At 39.4% G+C, this 25,414-nt stretch overlaps 2 protein-coding genes across 7 annotated transcripts; both read left to right on the top strand.

Annotated features, from left to right (window-relative positions):
• The first annotated feature begins 6,252 nt into the window (after positions 1-6,252).
• Positions 6,253-15,524, top strand: LOC134871877 (tumor protein p53-inducible nuclear protein 2). Of its 6 annotated transcripts, none has more exons than XM_063894996.1 (4): positions 6,253-6,523; positions 10,080-10,459; positions 11,195-11,768; positions 11,878-15,524. In XM_063894996.1, exons 2-4 carry the CDS (start codon positions 10,336-10,338, stop codon positions 12,143-12,145), a joined length of 966 nt encoding a protein of 321 aa, XP_063751066.1. In that variant the 5' UTR covers positions 6,253-6,523; positions 10,080-10,335; the 3' UTR covers positions 12,146-15,524. The 6 variants fall into 6 exon arrangements, with proteins under 6 accessions (XP_063751066.1, XP_063751228.1, XP_063751386.1 ...); XM_063895158.1 differs by having other exon boundaries at positions 11,198-11,768; XM_063895316.1 differs by having other exon boundaries at positions 11,612-11,768.
• A 733-nt stretch (positions 15,525-16,257) lies between these two features.
• Positions 16,258-25,189, top strand: LOC134869720 (glutathione hydrolase 7). The gene is made up of 17 exons (XM_063891597.1): positions 16,258-16,478; positions 16,700-16,822; positions 17,190-17,788; positions 18,271-18,497; positions 18,703-18,854; positions 18,950-19,067; positions 19,384-19,451; positions 19,983-20,056; positions 20,161-20,354; positions 20,996-21,083; positions 21,409-21,536; positions 21,645-21,733; positions 21,823-21,975; positions 22,100-22,214; positions 22,325-22,462; positions 22,568-22,667; positions 23,420-25,189. Exons 3-17 carry the CDS (start codon positions 17,569-17,571, stop codon positions 23,590-23,592), a joined length of 2,037 nt encoding a protein of 678 aa, XP_063747667.1. The 5' UTR covers positions 16,258-16,478; positions 16,700-16,822; positions 17,190-17,568; the 3' UTR covers positions 23,593-25,189.
• Positions 25,190-25,414: the final 225 nt, after the last annotated feature.

Genomic DNA, 25,414 nt, shown 5'->3' on the forward strand with positions numbered 1-25,414 from the left:
GGTTGCAACTTCAGCATAGCCTCAACTTTTGAACCGGCCAGAAATGGATCTTCTGTAATTATGTGTTACAGTAGGCCTACATGTGTACATTAAGACATTTTAGAATGGGTGAAATCCCCAAGTTGCTCCAGCTCGAGACATTCTGAGCTAATTTTAGTTTTGCTTTGTTAACCGGGATCATTTACGTCATTGTGAATGAATGGAAAATAAACCGTTGTATTTGTAGCTCAGTTTTCACTATTTTAATCCTTGCTCTGTGCTATTTTTAATCTACAGGCCATGTTGTGGTTTCATTTAGGGGACACAGCTGAGGAAGGGGCTCTTTTCCTTCCCACGTTAACTTGGAGAGGAAGAAGACACTTTGTTGGGGATGTGGACCAAGGTCATGAAACAATGAACCTCCAGCACATTTTTTAAGACAGACAAACTCTGTCAAACTCTCCAAACTCCCTCTTCAGCCAATATATCTTAATCCTTTTCAGAATTTAAAATAGCTTCCGTCGTTCAGTTTTATAATATCCTCCAGGGCAGTCTGAATTAGGGGCTGTCGTCCCCCTCTGGAGAGCACGGCATGTCCTCTCTCATGCTGTGTTTATCAGCACACTCTTGCCAAGGACACCACTTTCAGGCCCTGTTTGCGAAAGCCTTCTAGGGACAGACCCACGGGATGCACGCATGGCATGAAGTCTTTAATAGGGCTGAAGAAGGGAACAAGAAAGAAGGAAATAGAGAGCACCTCCTCAGCATCTACTAGGCCTCTGTCTGATGAAGGAAGTGCACCAGCCTGCAGAGGGGTATCCCAGGAGGAAGGAGGGACACTGGTGTATATCTGTGTTGTTATTGTTGTGTGGATTGGGATTGGTGACAGGAACCCACATGTTAAGGCTGTGCTGAGTAAGGAATATTTGACAAGTATGTGAAGGGGGGTTATTTAGGGACTGTAGACTACTGGTGGAGGAAGGATGTACAGACAGGCTGTATGCAATATGAGATACAGGAAGTAAACTTTATCTGAGGCCACAGACGTTTCAGTGGACATTGCCAAATGGGAGTGCCAAATGGGGTAGAAATAAGTAAATAAACTTAAGCAAATGACACTTTAACACTGTCTATATGAGCATAAACTGCAAAAGATACTCAAAGTATAAATATGAAAGCACTTGTTAAGCAAATAAATGGCTACTAAATAATTATTTATTGCATTATTCAATTAATAATACTGATGCATGTTACTAGTCGAGCTGGGGCTAGTTTTTACCTCTTCATATACCATGACTTTTGGAATTTTGATTTGAAGATTATGTTTTCAACTCATATTCATCAGTTGGTTTAGAAAATGTCTCAAAAATGATTAAGAACCATCTTGCAATTTCCCTAAAAAGCAAGGTTACATATTCAAAATGCTTGTTATGTCCAACAGACAGTCTAAAGTCCCCAAAATATTGAATTTCCCCATCAAAAAATAGTGGCCAATCATCAAAATCGAGAGGATATATATATAATGGAGCATATTAAAAGCCCCAGCAGGTTGTACCTCAACAAGCATAACAACTGGAAACAGGACGAAGGCCTGAACTTCTTAAATTAATAAATTGGTTTCTACAGGGAGTTATGTGGTAACTATTTTTTGGCAGGTCTGACCTAGTATCTTCTGAGGCTGCTGTCTTATCACCTACCAGCAGCAAGCAAAGCAAGCGCTAAAAGAGGCCTGGGAGAAGAGTGGAGATAGGCACCAAAAGTGAAAATAAGGTCATTTTGAAAGTATCTAAAGATAAGTGGCAGGAGAATTTCAATTCATACTTTATCAAACAAATCATGACTGTTGCCTGATATGACGTGAACCCCCCAAAAAGGAAATAAGTGGATAATGATCTACTATCCCTAACTACTTACTTTTCTTTTTAAAAAGCAGTCCTTCCGATAGTTAAGCTACTCCTATATTTAATGAGAGTTTTAAGCATCAAGGCACACGCAACAATCCAGACTTCTGAGTCAGCTTCGCCACACCTCTGTTTTTTTTACCTCAGACAAAATAGCAGTGTTTACAACTCAAGGCTTGTGTTATTCGAAGCACTCTACATTTACTCACATACCTCAGTCAGCTGTTTGAATTGGGGCAAGGACAGGCATGAGGTCAAACAAGAGCTGCATGTCACATTCATAAATATCAACATACAGGAGAGAGAAGGGGGGGAGCGAGAGAGGGAAAGAGAGAGAGGAGGAGATATTGCTGTGACCTTTCACCTATTTCTCCATACAGCTGTGGGAACTCTGTGAACTTGCAAATTCAGTGAAAGCTCTGGCATGGATTCAAAGAAAGAAAAATAAGGTACACAATGGAAAACCATAACCTCTTCAGCTTGGTTGTGATCCGATACATTTGGGAAATGAAGTATAAAGACTACACACATCTTTAATTGTATGTATTGTTCATCACAACCACTGACATAAGAACATGAAAATACAAGTTCCAGGCCTGCGACACTCTTCTGACTCGTTTGAGAATACAAACATTAACACAAGCACAGATGTACCAACTGTTCTTGTTAAATGTTTTTGCTCACTCTGCTTTGGGGTTTACATATCATCATCGCTGCAGGGTGATTGTGTGTGCTTCAAGGTTTCAACGTTTTATTTGTCATATGCACAGCATATACAACATATATGTTGGCAATGAAAATCTTATATCCCATGCTCCTCCAACAACTCAACATACATGGTGCAAATAAGATAAATAAAATAGTGCAAAAAGAGAGAAGAATATTTACAATAACAACAATAAAGATTTGAGGATGTGAAATATAAACATATGTGGAATACATTGAAAGTATTTAAACACTTTACACTGTTGAATGAGGAGGTATGGACAGATGCATATATTATGTATAACAGATGTAAATGGCAGATATGTATGATATATAAATATGTGTATTATAAACAGATATGTATGGCAGATGTGAATAATATATATATATATATATATATATATATATATATATATATATATATATGTATGTGTGTACTATAAACAGATGTGAGTAGACATTCACAGAGCTCAGGAGTTCAGCAGTCTTATAGCCTGTGGTATAAAACTGTCTCTGAGTCTGGTGGTCTTGTTCCGATTGCTGCGGTACCGTCTGCCAGACGGCAGCAGACAGAACAGATTGTTGTTGGGGTGATGGGGGTCCTTTAATATTCTACCGGCCTTCTTCCTACACCGCTGGGTGTAGAGGTCCTCCATGGATGGCAGCTCCGTCCTGGTGATGTGCTGAGCAGTTTTCACCACCCAACTGCCATACCAGGCGGTGATGCAGCCAGTCAGGATACTCTCGATGGTGCACCTATAGAAGTTAAAGAGTATCCTGGAGTCCATGTTAAACTTCAACAGCCTGCGGAGGAAGAAGAGCTGCTGTCGAGCCGTCTTGGATATGACCCTGGTGTGATGTGTCCATGTCAGGTCCTCACTGATGTTTACCGCGAGGAACCTGAAGCTGCTGACTCTCTCCACAGGAGTCCCGTCGATGGTGATGGGTGTGTGTGCCTCTCTCTGCCTCTTCCTGTAGTCCACAATCAGCTCCTTTGTTTTGCTGACGTTGAGATGGAGGTTGTTGTCCTGGCACCAAGATGTCAGGGCTCTGACCTCCTCTCTGTACGCCATCTCGTCGCCGTCTGTGATCAGGCCGATGACGGTCGTGTCGTCAGCAAACTTGATGATGGTGATGGAGCTGTGTGTGGCCACGCAGTCGTGCGTGAACAGGGAGTAGAGGAGAGGGCTGAGCACACAACCCTGAGGGGCTCCGGTGTTGAGGGTCAAGGTGGAGGATGTGATGTTCCCCATCCGCACTACCTGGGATCTGCCCGTTAGGAAGCTCATGATCCAGTCACAAAGGGCGCTGTTGAGCCCAAGGTCCCTGAGCTTAATGATGAGCTTGGAGGGCACAATGGTGTTGAATGCTGAGCTGTGGTCAATGAACAGCATTCTCACATAAGTGTTCCTCTGGTCCAGGTGGGAGAGGGCAGTGTGGAGGGTGAGGGAGATGGCATCATCCGTGGACCTGTTTGCTCTGAAGGCAAACTGCATGGGGTCCAGTGAGTCAGGGAGGGAGGAGGTGATAAAAGTTTCGACTAACCGCTCAAAGCACTTCATGATGATGGAGGTGAGTGCAACTGGGCGGTAGTCATTGAGGCAGATGGGTTTTGCCTTTTTGGGGACAGGGACAATAATGGACTCTTTAAAACATGTGGGGACTACAGACTGGAGCAGTGACCTATTGAAAATGTCCGTGAACACATCTGCCAGCTGAACTGCACACACCTTGAGAGCACGGCCAGGGATGCCATCAGGTCCAGGAGCCCTGTGTGTGTTGATCCTTTTCAGAGATCTACACACATCGGCAGTGGTTAAAACCAGTGAGCAGGGATCCCAGAGATAGTGTGTTTGTGTGTTTGTGTGTGTGTGAGTTGCCTAGCACCTGGTAACTGAATAGCCGAAACCTTATCGTCTTGCCTTTAGAGAGCTCATGCTGTGCTGAACTTTTGCTATCATCACTCACCACTGAGGTAATAAGATGATGAAGTGTATGGCAGAAAAAGTAGTTTAGAGAAGCATGAGACACATCTGATTTGTGTTCAGAGCAGCCAAAGAGGCCAGACCACTAACAAGTTCATTTGCATGTCTAAAATATGATAAAACAGTCTGTAGACCAAGTACAATGCATGTTCCTGAAACAAGGTTTGGTACACTGCCAAAAGCTCTGGTAAATCTACTTAACCTTATTTGAGGTAAACGTAATGTACAACCTACTGTTGATGTACTGTAGGTTTCACTCAAATTTGCTATTCTACCAAATGCATACAAATGCATAGAATGGATATTGTTAATATGTTCAGAATAGTTTCAGTTAGGCATGGGGGATATCCAAAACGTCTGTACAGTGCAGAGTAATGTTTGCGTAAAACCTGAGTGACCCTAATCTCTAAATTGTGTAGTTTGCTCTGAGCTTTGCTTAAAGAATTCCCTCTTCCACAATAACCCCTGTCACCATTTTACCACCAGATATACACTTGCACGTATCCACAAACTCATGCATGTGTGCATGAACCCTTGCAAGCTGAGAGTATTGGCCCAAAAACCCAATAAAACACACTTCACACATTGCACACTTCACACATATACACTATTGTGTCAGCAGTCATTATTTAAGACTATTTATGTACTGTCCCCGGCCTTTTATTGTCTGCAATAATAAAATGCAGTGGGTATTCTCAAAGCTGACAGCAGATTATGAAAGTGACCACCAGGGTTTTTCAAAGCATCTCTGCATTTTATTGGTTACTCAAATGCTGCATTCAGATAAATCACGTCTGATTGGCTTACAAGATTGACTGGCACATCGAGGTCCCACCCACCGAGGCAGAGTGAAAAAATGGATGTTGAGGGGGAGGGGAAAGAGCTCTGTTTACAAACGAAAATTGTAAGATTTCCAGTACATCTCCAGGATCACTGGTCATCGAAAAATATGGTTTGTGTAATCCATCTATTTAATTTTAAATATCAATACATGATTTGATGGGCGACAGGATGTTTTTTTCTAACTCTGCAACAAGAGGAGAAAATTAGTTGATGAGGTAACCCTGTTTTGTCCATGTCATTACCCTGATAATTTTTTTAAAATAAAAACATTAAAAGATACAATTTAACATATGAAAATAAACACCCTTGAGGAAACATGTACAACACAAAGATACATGTATTATGTATGTGGGCCAAACTCTATTTAGGAGGTGATATAACAGGTTGGTTGCAACCTAATTATTTACAGACTATGGATACACCAGATCAGCTCTGTGCTCTCTTTTTCTGTAGCTGAACTCAGCACCAGTTTGACAATTTAATCACTTTTCTATCAACAGATCTTCATATTTCCCTGTTATAGATGGCTTGTATTGGCAGCTATGTGAGCACAGACTCAGGATCAGTTTACCATCCCCCAGCCGGGATTTTAAACAGCAGGGATGGTGAAAGCAGAAGCTGATCATGGATCAGTCTCTGTGGAAAGTCACCGTTTCCATCTGGGTGCAGGTTGACAGCAATTCTGCCCAGCCCCCACCCTGTTACCTAGAGGACCGGCTTGTGGCTTGTGTAATATTCTGATTGGCTGTTTTTCTAGAGGTGGGCGGAGAAATGGGCGTGGTCAAACGTATTGTGATCTCACAATCAGCTGTTTTGTACGTTTTACATTCTGATCCGAGGATCAGCTGGAGGCAGCAATAAACAGAAGGAAATTCTGCAGCGGAAAAAAACTGAGGAGAGGAAGAAAAAGCTGCAGATGTTGTAATCTGAAAACATCAGTGTAACATTTTTACACGAAGCCCTTCTTCTAAGAAGAAAGCCTTTTATTTTTGTATAATAGTGTTTTAACTACCTCACGTAAAGACTATCTTAAGCTGTGCTTTAAGAATTGTTATCGTTTCTACTGTGTTCGAGATCTCGTTTACAACTTGAATAACATTGCAAAGGCAGGTAAGCTAGTCTTTTCTTTCTTAAATGTTGTTTGATGTGTTTGTTTTAGGCTGTGTGATCTTAAGAGGTATCAGACTACATTTGTCTCTGCCAGTTTAGTCGCTGCATATGTTAATCTAAAGTCCCCAGAAATCATAAAACAGGTAGAATTACATTGTCTGACATTCACTCGTTAAGATTCTATCTTTGACTGTTGTGATAGAATGACCTATTATTAGGTCACGAATACATTAAAGGAAGCAGCAGCCCAGAAAAAATAAGCTAAATTAAGTCGATTCGAGGTTTTATGACCCAAAAAATACACCAACCTGCATATATGAGCTATAACACTTATTACAGGACACCAGTGACTGGTTTTTTTTGTGTGTAAAATGCACCAAATGCTGATGTGGAGTCAAGTCGATGGCGGATGTTGATGTTTTTATGGGAGGCGGACCTTGTAGGCTCAGGTTTTCTGCAAATTATAGTCACTAATTTGATATCTTGTAAAAAACGAAACAGTTTTGTTGTATTGTGAGAAGCTTTTCCAGTCTATGTATTTCGTGCACTGTCGCTGAGCCACAAATGTCATTGCTTTGACCCTTTAGCTGTAGAGCTTATACGGATAATTCATGTTTAACCTGGATACTCTAAAGAAAGTCCTGTCTTCTCTCGACTGATCACCTGTCGAAAATCTTAGGCCGAAGTCGATTTTTTATCGTGTAACATCAATGTTAAGGTATTTTGTGTATTTCGAATGTAAACATTGTTGCTGTGGGCAGCGGATTTTTTTTTTAATAACGTCAATGGGTTTCAACTACAGACGATGACCGTCGATTAAAGCAGCTTTTCACAAATTGACAGTTTACAGCAAGGTGATGCAAATTGCAGAGGAGACATAACAACATATTTAGGTCGAATAAAAAAAAGCCATAATATATTTTCGCTATGTTTGCTATTCAAATGTCTTCATGTCTCCGGTTTCTGAAAAAGCTTCTCTGTTGGCGTCAGTGACGTTTGTACCACGTCACGGGCGTCTTGTTTTTATTTCATGAATCTCCTCCCACCCTGCTCTACTCCTCCTACTTTTTTTTAAAAGGCCAATGTCAAAAGAAATATCTTTATTTTAAGGTCCTTTTTTTAATATTTAAGCATGTGCAGTCCTGCCTGTCAAATAATATTTATTGTGATTCACAACACAAAATATGACTCACTGTTCCTGATGACCATATAGGCAACATCTCTCTGCTGTAGTGTGTATGCCAGTTGTTCTAAATCCTAAAAATAGAATAAAATCACCTGTCTCATTAATAGCAACAGCTAATTAATATGCACAGGATACTCATGTAGACTACATCTACAAGTTATTATTACCACAGTGTCCTTACTATACTGTAGTTGCACTACTAAGGAAAATGATGGGAAGGATTTTTTTTAAAGAAAAATTAGAAAGCAAAGACAAGGCAATATATTCAGACTTGCATATTATCATGCTAACATTGTTAAGATTGTAACCTTTAAAAGAAATTCTATAAATGTATCTGCTTTTTTACATGTGATCAGCAGTGTTAATGTGTGGTAGTTGTTAGATAATGCTTCTTTACAACCTATGCCTATGTTCCTATATTAAGGAACTGCCTTCTCCAGGATATAAACCATATCAGTGGTGGTTATTTGTACTCTAACGGCAGTATCAAGGGCTATATTTACACTGGTCAGATAGCCCTAAATTAGCAGCCAACAAACTGATAAAATGTCAGGGAAGTGCTGAATTTAGTCAAGTTTGATGTTGTGTGTATGTTTTGTTTTCTGCTGCACCTTATGCAAAGCAGTCTTCAGGTCTTTCCACCAACATTTTGTGTATCTGGATTTGACATAGTCCTATGACTTAGGTTTTCTTTAGTTCTCAAGTTCAGACAGGGTTTTTTGCATGTTTTTGGTTTACCCTTGAATTATTCCCCAAATAAAGAACAACCATGGGCCTTCTTATTTAATTGACTGGATAGGATTTTAACGAATGACCTAGAAAGTATGAACAAACCAGAGAATTAAAACAATACAGCTGAGATATTTCTATTCTGAATGTTCATCATGATTTTTCTGGAAATAGGCTACATTTGCAGCTTTTCGCCACCTTATAGCCCAATTGTTTTCTCATTTTCTCTTGTTATATCAAGCATAAACCCATGCAAACTGTCTCTTTAAAACTGACTGTTGAAAATATTCAATTTGCTCTGACATAAAAAATCTCAGGAGCGTACTCCTGAGATTTCTTCCCTTCCGTATTTATGTGGTGTCCATGTTGATTCTCCAAATAAGGAAACAAGTGTCTACTTGCAACAGCCACTCCTGCATAACTCCTTCAATGAATCACTGCTCTGTACAAGAATCTCATGCTCTTAGTTTCACCTTTTAATCTGAGCTCATTCATTAATACCAACCTCTGTCATACCTTGTGTTGTTGATGAAATAGTTGAATGTCAGCAGCACACATCAGATTTCCATGAGAAATTAAAAAAAAGCTCAAGCCATAGGTCAGACATCATGGATTGAAATAGGTTATGATCTAGAATTTAAACCGCTATTACTTTTGAAATAAATTATATATATGTAATATGAAATGTAAGCATATCAAAAAGAAACAGAAGAGAACAAAGATATATCCAGTGTGTCAGCAATTATTAACGGAGGATTGATCTATGTGGTCTCTTCAGTCATTATTTCTGTACTCACACAGTTTAAGTAAACATGCTGTTCAACATTATGTTATCTTGTTCACATTTAGTTCAGGCACCTGTCCTTTGCCTTAGTACCTTCTATCCTGATGTATCTTTGCATTTTAACATTGTGCACACTCACTGTTTGACTTTTTGAGAACCAGGGTTTTTGTATCACCTTATTTCATCTCCTTCTCCTACTCTTCTTCTCTGGCCTGTCCATTTGTCCTGAGATTTTGCTGATTGGATATGTAAACCCTCTATCGGGGGATGGGAGTGCAGCCATTTTCCACCAGCCTTCTGCATACAGATTTAATTTAGTTCATTATAAAACACATTATCCTACCTAGGTCTTCTGCAATTCAAAGCTAAAGACAACATTGTGATGTTTATTTTTTCTCTCTTGGATTAAGGGTCTACAGTATAAACTCATGTCTGTTTGGAAAGAACTCTCAGCAAGCGTTAGGCTACTATACTAAATATTATTTTTCTATACGCAATGTGTCAAATGACTATGTGAAATGGTGCACTCATATTGACCAACCAAACCTATCATTTATATGCAGACCAGACTCCTCGCAGCTCTACAGAGTGTCTTTTAGGTCATTGTGTTGTTATTTCAACCCAAACTTTTCCATTTTGGTTCACTGCTTTGATCAGTATTTTGAAATAGTTACTAACCACATGCATTGCTCATTGTACTAATCTGCCCTGGCAGCAATAGGAAATTAACCCAATAGGTGACTTCTCTTGTTTTAGATGTCTTTTTATAAAAATGTGTTGACAGTAAAGTACATTATCGTCTGATTACCACTAACCACCCCACCCTCTTCTTTCTCTCTCTTGTTTTCTCTCTCTAGGCCTTCGCTCCAAACCAAGTAAACCTTACATTTGCACTTGAGAAGCCTGTTCAGACCTGCTGGTCAAAATTGAGATCCAGCAAAGGGCTTTAGGTCGAAAATAAAAGAGACTCAAAATATCTAACAAAGTATTGCTTAGAACGGCAACAAGTGATACTTAAACACAAATAAGAAATTCAATAAGGCAGCTACAGCTTTTTCTTTGTGGACAAAGAAAAAGCACCTGAGTCATCAACACTTGACAAAACAAGCAGTCATGTTTCAACGTTTGAGCAACCTGTTGTTTGGGGAGGTAGAAGAAGTGGCGGCTGAGCTGAAGGGACCCAACCCCTGTGTGACAGAGGCTGACGAGGAGGGATGGATGCTCGTCAACCTGCCTGGTGAGCATCATCAGTGAAAGTGTGGTGGTCTGATTTTAAAGCCTTACCAAACTGGGAAATAGTCAAATAGTGTTTTGAGTTGAAAGTTTGAGCGAAATATATATTTTCCCTCTTGCTTGTCAATAATAGGGACTAATGTTCGAAGTGTAGGAATATTGATGGGGATGATGGGTGAGGTGAAGAATCAGTGGGGGCATGACGCAAGTAAACCGGTGCTTACCCATATGGCTGCCATACCAAAAGTGTTGTCTGTCAGTTGAAGGAAACACATAATTCTCTCTGAGCATACATCTCCTTCTTCTTTGTTCATGATCTCAATCATGACAAAGGCAATTGTTGAGAATAAAAACTTGCTTTGGGTCCTGTCCAGAAGCCAATCAAACATTAAAAGCAACATAAAAGTAGCTCTCAGGAAAGTCAATACAAACATTATGTCACTGACATAATCACAACCTTAGAGGGTCAACACAACTAATGATGTGACTCTTTTATGTTTTGTGTTTCCTTACCCCCTCTTTTTCCCCTCCTCCAATTTTTTTTAAACACCCCTACATTCCCCACACTGGTATGTGTGCGCGTGCGTATGTGATCCCTTAAAAATGTCCCCTTTCCACCCCGCATGGCTTTTTGAAAATCTACCATATTTGCATAATTTTTGCAACATCCCCATCCCACCTCAAACATCTGTCTTTATTGGCCTTCTCATCCCCAATCTCATCGCTGCCATGTGCTCAGAAGAATCTGACTGCATGATGCAGGCAGGCGATGAGACAGGAGCCCCATCGATTGCACAATCATTCCCAGATAGTAACCAATTAAATCAAAAAGTCATACATTCAAGGACTGAAAGCCTGGCCCCCATTTCCCAACCGTCTATCAAGCGACGTAGAACACATAAAGCTCGGTCACGAGGTGCAGTAGCACCATCAGACCCACTGTCTTGTCCAAGCACTAGCCCATCAGACTTGGGTGCCGCTACACCTGTGACCCTGCCGAGACGGGCCAGGCTGTCCACGCCCTCCTCAACCCCGTCAATGTCCCCTGGCTCTGGAAGTGAGTGTGGGCGCAGTGGGGGTAGCAGTAGGTCAGGCCAAGAGAGAGGCTGCATGGATGAGAGCTGGTTTGTCACCCCTCCCCCCTGTTTCACTGCAGAGGGAGCCACAGCGGAGGCCAGCCCGATGGAGGACCTGCTCATCGAGCACCCCAGCATGTCTGTGTACGTCTTGCCGAGCAACTTCTCCATGGTCTCCAACAGCAACCTGTCTGTGGTGGGAGAGGAAAGCATTGTCAGCCTGGCGAGCAGCATGAGGTTAGAAACAGCACTCTTTATGCTGGCTACATTTGACCTTTACCTGCTTTTCCAGCATCAGCACAACTATCATTACAATGACACCTTGTGATTTTCTCTCTCCTTGCAGCAGAGTGGCAGAACCAGCTGCTGCCCCGGCTACCCGCAGCACCATGCCGACCAGGGTGAGCCGTGGAGCATCTGCCCAGGCTGGAGCTCTGGCCAAGGTCACCCAAGTGGCCAGGGTCCAGCGTAGCAAAGCCCGCCTTGAGCGACGCCATCTGGGCCGCAACCGCATCCAACGCCAAAACCGCACCCGGGAGCAGGTTCCTCGCCATGCAGCCCATGCCAGAAACACCTTCCTTCACCAGCCCAGCAAGCGTAACATCTGCCACTAAACTCCACTACACCAGGGGGCAGCACTTAGTCTGAGGGCATTAGTAGTGCATAGTCAATTCCAAGACACACAGGATTAAATGTATTCACCCAACACAAATTTGCTTTTCTTTTCTGCACATTATATCATATTACAATTAGATGCCAGTAGACCAGTAGCTATTTTGTTTTGGTCAAGTTACAAACTGGCTCCACCTGGTAGTTTAATGCCCCTTTAAGATGTCAAGCCCTCTGAGAAGATGTGTTTAGACCTTTATTACAGTTGTTATCCATTGCAGTATCCAAACAACAACAAAAAAAAGTATAAAAAATATTTATACAGGTTATACTTAGTAACAATAATTACAACAAAAAAAATACAAAAAACCTTAGCTCTTTTGATTTTTTTTTTCTCCTATCTAAGTAAACTATTATATTTTATTTCACTTGTCCTCAAGGCATGTTATTTTTATTAATTTAATCATTAAATCCCTTAAATCGTTTATACATTTAGAGATATTTTAAAATTTAAATGACCAAGTGTACTTTAAGACCTTCCTGGCAGAAACCATGTGAGAAAGAGACTTTATTGTATCAAAGAAAACAACTCATCATGTCTTCAAAGCTTTACATTATGGTGATTATATTTTTTAGAAAAGGTAGAAGGTTATACCGTGTGACAAGTGAAACAGGGAAATCACTTGAAATTGGTTCCTCTCCAGTTTGGTCTGGCAAAAGACAAAGGCATGGAGACATGAGGCAACCCGTTTCATCACAGGAAACACATATTATGATATTTCTCGTTTCACTCTGTGAAGGATAAGAGCAAGTAGAAGATGGTGAGAGTATGAGCAAAACAGATTAAAGAGTAAAAATAATGTCTTGTAGAACTTGACATTATTAAAAGGAATATGGGTGACATGAAACAGTCATAGGAAAGTGTTATGTAACCCTCTGAGCAGCCCGTCAGAAAAATGGTTTTTGATTTCAATAATTCATCGGTGTTTCTCTGGAAAATGAATAAGGCACTTTCTCTCTATGAAATGAAAGATTGGTCTTACGGGCACCCGTTATGAATATATGAAGAGAAATATTTATAAAGAGTATAAATGGATTTGGGATGAAAGGATACAGGGCTTGCCTTTGGGTTACAGGGTGTGGCAAGTTATAGTAAGTGCAGAGCGGTAATCATGGCAACTCTTTATTTTGTTTTGTGATATTGTTTTCTGCAATTTTTTCCTTTTTACTTCTCAAATGATTAACAGTCTTTCTCTCAGCATGGTTTCACCAAATAAAGAAATAATGACTGGTTCTGTCAGACAAAGTACACTTGTTGCTTTTAAATTAAACAAATGAAAACATCTCTTTTTTGATCAACAGCATGATGTTCATTAAATGTGTGGTCTGAAAACTAAAGTTATGTGCCCGGCACACATCAGACATTTTCATCCTCAGTGTGTGCTGTGATCCTATGTTATCCATGTGAACACCAAAAAGAAAGTACGACCTATTAACACATCAGTCCCTTTCATATAAAGGTTGCTGACTGCCCACGAGGCAAGAGAAAGGGGAAAAACATCTCTCAGCTGAAGAAAACCCACACACCCAGAACCATCCTTCTTGAATCTGGTCGTGCAACCCATTGCTCCCTAACATCATCTGTCCATTACTACCCAGCCCTTTCTCGTTAGCACATCCAGCTCTAATAGTTTCCACTTACTGATATGTATTCAACAACAATAGTAAACAATGGTGCTGAAGTGTATACTAATGTTTGTAAATTATTTGAGACATGGATGTAAGTTTGCACTGTCATACATTTTGTGAGTCAAAGTTTTAGCAGTGTGCTGTGTGCTTGTTTTTATGTGATATCTTTTTCTTTTTGTTTTGAAATTTAAATTGTGTGTGAGAAGGTGTACTGACACGTTAAATGCTAGAAACTCTTAAAAAAACATGAATAATTGTCATTTATTTTTCTTGTAAATATTTAGAAACAATTTATAACGCATTATTACATGTCAGAGCCTCTCAAGACTTGAGTCCACAAAGTTGTGTCTAATGGGTCTAATGAGAAATCCCCTCCCTGCCTCACCTCTGTTCTCATTATCAAATCAAGAGGGCATTTCAGTGGCCAAAAGTGTGATGTCTTTGCCTCAACTTCAGTCTAATCTCTTTGAGGTGCACCATGAAAACAGCTCTAGACTCAGGGTTGATGTGTCATAGGCAAACACTGACCTCCAGAGGGTCCACTTAGCACAGCTCCAGCTGTATGGAAGCTGGTGAGGATACAGTACAATGACCTGGTTTTAATACAATATGTACCAGTGTGTAAAGGAAAGATTGTCTGGGGATTCATTGTCATATTGTTTGGAAATTAAAAAGTCCTGTCCCACTTTAAAATACCAAATAACTTACCACAAATTTATTTCTGCCAATATAAGTCTGTTTTATCCAAAGTATGTTAATATTTGTTCATTTATGATATAATTATGAATTGTATCTTTTATTATGTTTAAAGATGATTATTTTCTATCATGTTAATTAACTCTGAATGGTGCAGGAGATGGATCTTAGGTGATGAGTCCAACATGCACACAGACAGAAAGAAACACAAGTTGATCTCTGTTTAGAATGAATTATGTTTGCCCCTGTAATAAAGTACATACACAGTAACAAACTGGATATTATGAGAGATCACAGGTGAATGTGTGGGCGTGAATACAAAATGTAGAGACCATCACAGCCTTTTCCGCTATATACATTTCTGCCATCATTTTATTTATTTATTTCTCTCCCTTATTGTGCAAACAGGAAATGTGTTTTCAGTATGTTGTGTGTGATTATTGAAAGGCAAGGTTTAAGGGTGACAGTCAACAACGGGGAGCGAGACTGGTCATATGATGTGGACAGGGAAAGAATGAGGCAGGAGATTTATATATTTAACAAAAAAATGTAATGTACCCTCAAAATTATTATAGAATATGCTTGTATTTTCCCATATTGTTATAACAGTTGTTCACCAATAGGATGTTTTAAATAAGAGGCGTTGAATGTCTGGGGAGTTTCATATGTTTATGTTATGCCCTCAAATGGCAGCTTAAAAACACTTGGGGTTTTTGCCCATGTTACATCTCAATTAGTACACCCATCCCCTCATAAAAAGAAATATAAAGACATAAAATTTGGTGTATCTGATATCTACAGTATGGTGATTGTGCCTTTCACTATTTCTGCATGGTTTTTGTGATGTACTGATTTTTCCATCCCCAAAGTGGATGTATGTCCACTGACAGGCAAGACCTATGCAAAAATTAACGGATGGGTTTCCAGCATCCATTCAAAAACACAGGTACCCGCCAAAAAAAACAAAAAAAAAACATCAACAATAAATACTCAGGTTAACACCTGAATCTTGTGTCATTATTTTCCACTGGGAGGGCAGAAGGGAATTGGAATAAAGCATGAAGGCTATGTAATAAAGTAGCGAGTGTGTTATCAGTGTTGGGAATGTAATAATAGAAATGCCACAATGTAACACAAACATTATGCTTTCCAGGTTTTTCAAAGTAGGTTAGTATTAATGGGAAAAGATTATTAAATCAAAGCAAAAGTATCCATTTCTCTAAATGGCCCATGTCAATGGAATATTTGGATTAACTAAAATATTTACCACAAAATAACTTCAAATTTGTCATTGAGTGAATGGAATTTGTTACATTCTACCTTTCACCTTGCAGATTGACGCCTTAAAAGTAGGCAGAAGTTATAGCCTGCCCAAAAAAGGGAAGCAGTCGACAGACGGTTGTGGCAAGGGAGTGTAAATAGGCTACTTATGTGTATTTAATATGGGCGGGGTGTTATATTGCAAAACAAAGATAACCTAACATAACATTTAGCCAAATAAAGATGCTGTATAAGGGTGAAGCAAATATAATGATAAAAATGATATATATTTTTGCAACAAAGTGGTCCAACTTTTGTGATGTGAGGCTAGGACAGATGCAGTAAAACGTGTACTTAGGCCTACAGTAATAATATTATGCAGACGTGTATTGTAGAGTTTTGAGTCAGAGTATTTCGGCGCTGTCTATTGGGACTGTTAGGGATGTTTTGCCACTGAAAAAGAAGGAACATTTGAAAGAAATTATTTATGGGAGGGACAGAGGTTTGTAATTGGAGCAGGTCTGCATACCTGCTTGGCCACGTCTTACCTCTTAAGAAGGCTGCCGGGGGAAATGTCTTATCAGTATCTGTCATAATACTGTGAGTGAAAAGGCATGAATAACTGGTTCTGGGGAGAGGATTTGGTCATCGGCTGTGGAAGAGATGTATGGACCTAACGCCATCTATTGTGAAGTAAGTCTGATATTGGTACAACACGGCCATCGGCCTTATTTCTCTGTTTCTACTTGTAATTCATTGATATTTCCATTTAAGTCATTTTGTATCGGTTTATTTGGGTATTAAGGTGACAGCTAAAATATGTGCCAAAATTGTAACTAGCTATCGACTCCAGTGACAAGTCTTACCGGTTTCTCTAAACTGTAACACGAAACCAACTTCCCTGCGGTTTGCAGGTGTCGTGATTCAGAAGCTGATGACGGGCAGAGCTACACTCACCTGACCTCACCCTGCAAGACACCTAAAATAACATCGTCAGGATTGTTTTTTTATTTGACTGCAAGTATTTTGCGACAACGGTAAGTCACATTAACGTCGCTTTGATCCGCTTTAAGCCGCACGGTTTTACGCATTAGCAGAGACAAGCGTGAACACATAGCGTACGTAGGATAACATGGGCCCTTCTGCTGGCGCTATGCTTGTGTTTAATACTGGTGATGTTATTTAAAAAATACTCTACTGTATATTCAATTAACCATTTTTCTGCGCCATAGACAGGCCGTGGCAGACGTATTGTCACTGCCATGTCAATATTTGCGGTAGGTTATGTTTACCTAGTGACCAGGCTGGTTAGAAATAAATCCGAGAACTCATCGCAGACCATCCCTTCTGTAAGGAAATCCCATGCAGTTGACCCACCGGTTTTTTTTTAAATATCTTTTGCAGGTGCCATCCTACATAACTGGAAAATGCATCATCATCGGAGCAACACTCCCTTGTCTTGGCCTATCCAACATATTTCATGAATAGAAGAAACTGCACTGATCTCTCTGTAAGGGTGCTTAGGCCATACTCAAAGCTACATATTCCTGCCCGGGGATTGTGATATACTGGGACATTAAAGATCCCATCAAGTAGATTAACTTAATTATTCAGCACCACAGTGCACACGACAGTGGCTCTTCAATTGGATGACAGTAGCAGGCGTTTGACTGATCCTCCTGCAATTGAAACAGATGTGACTTGAAACATGGATATCCTGCTCTAAGTCTCTCCATCACACCCTTAAAATCAAGATAAATTACTTGCAAGATCAACAGTAGTCATGCACAGTCCTGCTCCTGACAGTGTGGCTGGGTACCCAAGTGGATGTATGGCCGATAAAGATGCCAATCCAGAGACGACCCTGGGCAGTGCCTACTCTCCTGTGGACTACATGAGCATCACCAGCTTCCCTAGGCTGCCTGAGGACGATGCTCTGTCTGGGGAAAATACTTTAAAATCTCGAAAAGATGAGGACAACGTCTTGAGTGAGCAAGATACAGGTGAGTAAGCCAGGTCATATACTCGATTATGACAAAATCCACAGCCCATAGACAATATTGTTAAGGGTGTTTATGTTTCTGGATGTTGAATTATTATCCATGAATTAAAAAAGCTCAAGGAGTTGTTTGAGTATTGTAAGTCACAAATCATCGTGTGAACTAGGACTGCAACAATATTTTATTTTTCTTATCTTTCTTGATATTAATAATATCAAGAAAGATTAGTTTGCAAGAGCCCAAGCTGATCTCAAATGTCTAGTGTGGTTAGACCTACAGTACAAAATCCAAATATATTCGATTCAATTTCATAATGACAAAGAAAAGTAGCAAATCCTTGCATTTTCATTGCTGGCGATTTTTGTTCTTTGGGAAAGTAACATTAAACAGACACTTTTTTTTTAATGGAGTTTGGTTTGACAGAATAGCACATATTACTCTTTACTGTTTAATCTAAGCCTTTTGGTTTATGTTGAATGTCCCAGACCCAGATTTGTTTCTGAAGTCGGCTCGCCTCCAGCGTCTACCCTCCTCAGCTTCTGACCTGGCTAGCCATGATATCGCATCCCTGCGGGAGACCAATAAAGACCCTTTTACAGAAGACTGTGCCTGTCAGCGAGATGGACTCACAGTCATCATCACAGCCTGCCTCACTTTCGCCACAGGAGTTACTGTAGCTCTTATCATGCAGATCTACTTTGGAGACCCACAGGTATTGGTGCATGTTTGTTATCTGCTGTTGTAATGTTGTTACAATGTTGACTTAGGGTTGCTTTTCTCAAACAACTACATGTGATTATAGGATTATGAGTAATTCTACATGCTCCTCCCATTTCCCTCCCACATGAGCCAAAAGTCTGTTTAAAGGCGTGTTGACATTCTCTACCTTTATCCTTGGTTCTCTTTTCTCATGCAAGATCTATAACCAAGGTGCAGTGGTGACAGATGTGGCCCAGTGTACATCTCTTGGCTTTGAAGTTCTGGGGAAACAGGGGTCCAGTGTTGACGCAGCCATCACCGCTGCCCTCTGTTTGGGAATTGTCCACCCTCACACTTCTGGTATTGGAGGGTGAGTCATTAAAACGTATCTCTTCTGAACAGGATCATATAGACTTGGTTGATGATACAAGGCCTTTAAACACGTTTTTTTCTGTTGATGTTTAGTGGTGGAGTTATGTTGGTTCATGACATCCGAAAGAACGAGACGAGGATAATCGACTTTAGAGAGACGGCACCATCTGCCATTAAGGAGCAGATGCTGCAGATGGACCTTGATCAAAATGTAAGGCATTTTTTGCCTGTGCATCATTTTTCTAACAGTAAGATGTAGAGTATTAAAACAGAAGACTTTTTTTTAAGTATAAGCTTTTTTGATGGCCCCCCTAATCATAATTTACAGAGTCACATATATTGTACATATATTGTCACATAAACTATATAGATGATCTGTTAAGAATCTACAGACAAAGCAAACTGTTTTTTTTTTTCATTTACTCAATAGACTATTTTGGAAGCTCACTATCCAATTAAAGTCTTACGGAAAGTCTCATTGTTATTGTTTAGTACTGAGGTAAATGTGCGCTCCCTGTGCATTTCAGCCGGGCCTGCTCGTGGGTGTACCAGGCATGCTCAGCGGGATGCATCAAGCACACCAGCTCTATGGCAGGTACGGATACTGCAGTGCAATCAAATGTTGTGATTTTTAAATCTCTCCCCATGCCATGCTATGTAATTATAGTCCTCATGCTTCTTTCTGGTTTTTCTACTTTCCTTAACTCTTTGATAATGTGTGTTTCACATGTGGGCACTCCTGTGCTAAATGTTACATCTATATTATTTATTATATTCCAATTTTTTTCTACTCATTTAATAAAGATAGGAATTTTAAAATCTTAGAGGACGTCAGCTCTCAAATCAAAAGGAGTGATTTCTCAATAGTCCCCAGCTGTGTTGAATAAAAATACATTGTTTTGTTTTTTTAACACGAGTGTTGGGCTGCAATTACTCTGATGCTCTATAATTATCATGATCCTGATGCTTCAACTGGTAAGAGGCTGACGTTACGCTTGCTCAACCATGTTTTAAAGTATTCTGAAATGTTATTTTGAGCCCTAAAATCTCTTTAAAAAATGTAAAAGTTCAGAGTCGTTATGATATTTAAACATTCACAACCATCTTTCTGTACATTTTTACCCAGAATGCCATGGAAGGAGGTGGTTACCATGGCAGCAGATGTGGCCAGAAATGGATTCAATGTAACTCATGACCTAGGTAAGTATAATGTAATGTTGAAACAATCACTGAGTGAAGTCACTTCAACTAATGACACATACAGTAGTTGCCGTGATCTCATCTGCCTTTCCCCTCCTCCATAGCTGAAGCACTGGAAAAAGTTAAGGACCAAAACATTTCGGATGCATTTCAGGATTTGTTCCTTCCCAATGGCCAGGCTCCACTCTCCGGGCTGTTCACCAGACGTCTTGATTTAGCAGCCATCTTGGATGCAGTTGCAGCTAACGGGATGTCGGAGTTCTACAGTGGCAACCTGACGCAAGAGATGGCAGCAGCAGTAAGGAAGAACATTTTCCCCCCTGTCTCCATCTTTGATTACATAAGGTCATGAACTCTTCATGAATCCAAGTGATTTTACTTTTAGGCCCTGATGCACTTTCATCACAGCTTTTTACCTTTGTGACTCGGGTGAGGTAATAACTGGGAACTGACATAATGTGAGCAAAATAATAATGATGTTAGTTAACTATGACGTGTATTTACAAAAAGAAGATTTAGAGACAATATTCCTTAGTTACACAAAATGAACACATTTTTTTTTAAAGATAAGTTAAAAAGCAGTTGAACACCAATGCAGTATATTTAATCATACATGGTTTGCATTGCTCTTAACAGATATTGTCTTGTTAAAATATTAATATTTTCTTACTAATTTAGTTTTTATAGTTATATGTTTCCAAATATAATTCCAACACATTGCAGTAAGTTGTGGTATTATGCTAAACTGCATTATATTGAGAGCCTTTTCTAATATTTTGACCCCTTCATGTAAGTTAATACTTAAATAGAAAGGATGAAACATTTCAATAACCTTCAATATAAAATATTCTTGTATAAATTCACCTTTTACCCTTGTGAAACCTGCTGGATCGTAGCAGACCTTTAAAGCCCTCAAACTAACATGTGCATTTTTAATAGGTGCAAGCAAGAGGCGGAGTGCTTACTGAGGATGACTTTGGAAATTACAGCACAGTCTTAGAGCAACCAGCAGAGGTCATCTATCAAGGTAAATAAGAATTGTACTATTTTAACCAAACGTTTTAAGATATGAGCCTCAAAGTGAGAGTGCAACAAGCGAACTGCCTCATTAACATTAACATATTATTGAGACCAGAATATCAAGGTTGATGCAGAAAAAAACTGTCTCATGTTATTATTGTTGACACTACAAACTTTTTCAACAAATACATTTCCTTATTCTTCACATTGAACTTTTTTTTCCTTTTGCAAGCAATTATCACACATATTGACTATACTGTCAGTTTCCTTTTTAAAAAAAATGAATTTCTGTTTCTGGTTTCAATCTTATACTTTGTTGGTGTTTTCTGCAGGACACCATGTGATGGCGGCCCCGGCCCCACATGCAGGTGTTGCCCTGATCACTGCTCTAAACATCCTGGAAGGCTACAACATAACCAGCCAGGTGCCCAGGAATAACACCTACCACTGGATTGCAGAGGTAATGTACTACAGTAACTGCTTCAAAAATGTTCAGCATAAACAGTTGCTCTTCAGTTTGAGTGCAGTGTGTCGTTTTACTTACGTTTTTAATGCATTACTCTCCCAGGCTGTAAAGATAGCTCTTGCCCTGGCTAGTGGGCTGGGAGACCCAATGTATGACACTTCTGTCTCAGAGATTGTCACCAAGATGCTGAGGTAGAGATCCCTATACCATCTTTAAACATATAATGTATACAACACAATAAGGCATGTTCATTTATTCATTTGTGGTTCCAATCTCAAAGTAAATCACAGGCCTCCCTACTCCGCCAGATGATCAACGACTCTCAGGCCTTCCCTGTCGGCCATTACACTCCTTCCTTTACCCTGGAGAACAGTGCCGCAGCTGCCCAGGTCATGGTCATGGGTCCAGACGACCTCATTGTGTCAGTCATGAGGTATGTAATGCTATAACTTAACTGATATTGCACATTTTTAAAGTAAATTGCAGTGACAGTTAGGAGTGGATTGATTTTACTCAAAAACCTAAGACGGTTTTTTAAATTTATTTGACTGTTTCAGCTCTCTAAACAAACCATTTGGCAGCGGTATAGTGACTCCTTCAGGAATCCTCCTCAATAGCCAGATATTGGACTTCTCTTGGCCTAATAAAACACAGGGCTCATCACTTAACCCAGTAATTGTGCATTTGCTTTTCTCACGTTGATTGCCGTATAAGTACATTTTTTATTCAAAGATTTTTTGTAGCTGCTCTAGGTCCTCACGATTTTTGTTCCTTTGCTGTAGCATAACATCCTCCAGCCTGGAAAGAGGCCCATGTCTTTCCTGATGCCCACAGCAGTGAGGCCTGCCGTGGGGTTATGTGGCACATATGTAGCCGTTGGATCTTCCAATGGGGAGAAAGCTCTCAGTGGCATAACGCAGGTTATTAAATTACTGATATGATTCATTCATTTACTTTCATTAATATTCGGTAAATATTTATATTTAATTTATTTGTATGTTATTCTCTTTACTGATCCTTCACAGGTGCTGATGAATGTTCTGTCGTCCCGTAAAAATATGAGTGACAGCTTAGCATATGGAAGGCTCCACCCACATCTGCAGCCCAACACCCTGCTGGTAGACTGTGAGTTAATCATTCTTATACATCTATTAGGTTCGAATATAACTGACTCTCTTCAAACATTATGATTGGCTTTTTGACCCATTTCTTTTTTTATGGCAGCAGTCATTTCCTGCAATAACATGCAATGTGCTCTCCAGATAAAAAAAACAACCCAATAGTGCCCTTGTACCAGTATTTACATTGCACTGAGGTCACCGGTATGTGTACAGTATGCAAAGAGGCGAGTAGCTGGGAGGGAATCAAGTACCTTTATTGTTGTCATAAACAAAAGTGGCAGGTGCAGGGTTTCCATGACACAGAAAATGCCTGCTTGAGTTTCTGTGCTGTGGAAAGAATAATCGTATTCTTAATTGTTGCAAACATCATGGTAATGTGTTATGAAATACTAGGAACCTCTTACTGCAAACATCACATTTCTTAATGGCTTCAAGAACGAGATATGTGAATTTGTAGTTCATTATAATTTCATTACATTGTGCAGAAAAGGCTGTTTTGGCTGAGATCTAAATATAATCTCAGGATGTTACTTGGTCTGCCCCCTTGTGAACAATTTGTGTGTGCATTCAAATATGATATCTTATGACCCGCATGGTTGAAAATCACGAAAAAATGTCCTGTGTAAACTTACTCCGAGTGTTATCTCCAGATTAAATGTACATGTAAGTACCAGGTGTAAATAAGAGTTTATTTAGTTTGACATTATTTGGCTAACTGGCTAACCTCAGATCATCCGTTACCTTTGTGTCCTACAGCTGAGTTTTTAGATGAAGACGTGGAGCTGTTGCAGGCCAAAGGTCACAAGGTGGAAAGGAGAGATGTTCTCTCATTGGTGGAGGGAACCCGGAGAACCAATGACCTCATCATAGGGGTGAAAGACCCACGTAGTGCTGATGCCTCTGCCCTCACTATGTCCAACGTGCCCTAGTTCACCCCCTTACCCAATACTCGCACATAATTTAGAAAGGGTAGAGCAACACTGTATGATGGTTAGTGAGGGAGTAAGGAGGCTGCTCATCACCTAATACCCTAAACGTAGGTTAATGTTGAAGGAAGGTTGTTTGACAGAAGAAAAAAAAAAACGGTTGGTAAGAAGATGTACATCTTTGTCTGAGATTATATGGAGCCTAGTGTTTTTATCAGCTTACACACAGAAAACGACAAAGGATCACCGTCTCACATACTGGTGTTTGTATTACTTCTTTCACAGCCTCAAGTTATGTTCAGTTGCAGTGTAGATAGTGTTCCAAATGTATGTAGGACATCACTTAAAGGCATCAGTCAAGTCTGCAGCCTGTATTGTGCAGAGTAGGTTGTGTCCACAAATTAAAATCAGATGCAATAAAGAAAGCAATACATTCTAGAGGTTTAGAGTGGATTTCCTAAGTGGGCATGAGAAAAAAGAAAATGGAAGTTTTTCCCTCTGAATATCGCCTCAGGAATTGTGAAGGAAATTAATAATGAACAAATTGATTCTTATCAACAATGCACAAAGATGAATCTAATGATGCTACATCATTATGCCACTAATTATATTATGTGCATGGCTCTATCTCTTTCTGCTTTTGAGCTTCTACGTTGCACCATAGACTATAGTTTAAAATAACACATAAGTTCACATGGAAAGGTAAAGGTCATAATATTAAAACCACTACTGAAGCCTTGTATTGTGACACCTAAAACTAAACATCCTAAACAGAACAAAGAGGCTAAACCATTCACTTTCTTTTCTTTATATGGTGTATAACTGTGTTTAGATGTTGTTTGGTATAGCTGCTGGAGTTTTAACTGTTGCAAGCAATCAATGGCTTCTTGGGAATGTGTACAGACTAACACATTATTAACAAACTATATGGCATTCAGGATTATCCATTAATGTCCTCAATCAACAGAATTTGCTTCAGTTCCACAGGTGTTAATTATTACTTATTGTAGAACAATTGTATTCAAAAATATTATTTAAGACATTTTAGTTGTTGCATGATTTTATTATCTTTTAAGCTGATGGTTTACATTTTGCATTTTAAATTTAGACCAGGGAAACTTATTTTTAGAAGGGAATGATGTGATTCTTTACACATGGATTGAATGTAAACTGTCTATTTTTATATGAATATTTTTTGGGCTGTAAACATTATTTCTACTGTTGTAAAACAATGCATTACTTCAGCACATTTTAGAGAAGGCTGTACATTTAATCTTTTATGTATTTGTGTAATTATTTTTGGTAGAATACTTAGGGTAAGAACCCACAGCTTTTGTAAAGCATTGCATTTTAAAAATGGTTCCATTTTATTTAATTCCAGAATGGCAGATGCTGACTGATCAAATGAGCCTTTAACCTTTTTTGTCTGTTGTTGTTGCAATATGAATGTTGATGCTTCTTTTCCTGTACTGTAGATTACCATGCCCTAAGGCATGCATTTGCACAACACCTGATGTTTGATTCCATATACTTTTTTATTTGACTTTAATAAAAATCAGAACGTTCAACCCAAGAAATAAAATGTTTGCACACCTCTTAATGTTGAAGAATAGTTGCCCTTTTTTCTCCATACATGTGTGTGTGTGTGTATATATATATATATATGTTTGTTTATTTATTTATTTTGATCATCTAACCTACTGTAGAATACTTAAGTGAGCTTGCTCTTTGAATACACTATATTTTTTTTAAAGAATGATTAGAATTTTAAAATTAAGCAGATGTATTTCACAAATTTCCCAAAGCTTGTTTAAAACCATTTATT

This window comes from Eleginops maclovinus, chromosome 1 (assembly GCF_036324505.1).
Source record: "Eleginops maclovinus isolate JMC-PN-2008 ecotype Puerto Natales chromosome 1, JC_Emac_rtc_rv5, whole genome shotgun sequence".
NCBI lineage: Eukaryota > Metazoa > Chordata > Actinopteri > Perciformes > Eleginopidae > Eleginops > Eleginops maclovinus.

Coding starts and splice junctions, on each gene's coding strand:
- LOC134869720 (XM_063891597.1), top strand. CDS start 17,569: ATGCACAGTCCTGCTCCTGACAGTGTGGCTGGGTACCCAAGTGGATGT. Junction 17,789..18,270: donor CTTGAGTGAGCAAGATACAG/GTGAGTAAGCCA, acceptor TGAATGTCCCAG/ACCCAGATTTGTTTCTGAAG. Junction 18,498..18,702: donor TCTACTTTGGAGACCCACAG/GTATTGGTGCAT, acceptor TTCTCATGCAAG/ATCTATAACCAAGGTGCAGT.
- LOC134871877 (XM_063894910.1), top strand. CDS start 11,059: ATGTCCCCTTTCCACCCCGCATGGCTTTTTGAAAATCTACCATATTTG. Junction 11,769..11,877: donor AGCCTGGCGAGCAGCATGAG/GTTAGAAACAGC, acceptor CTCTCCTTGCAG/CAGAGTGGCAGAACCAGCTG.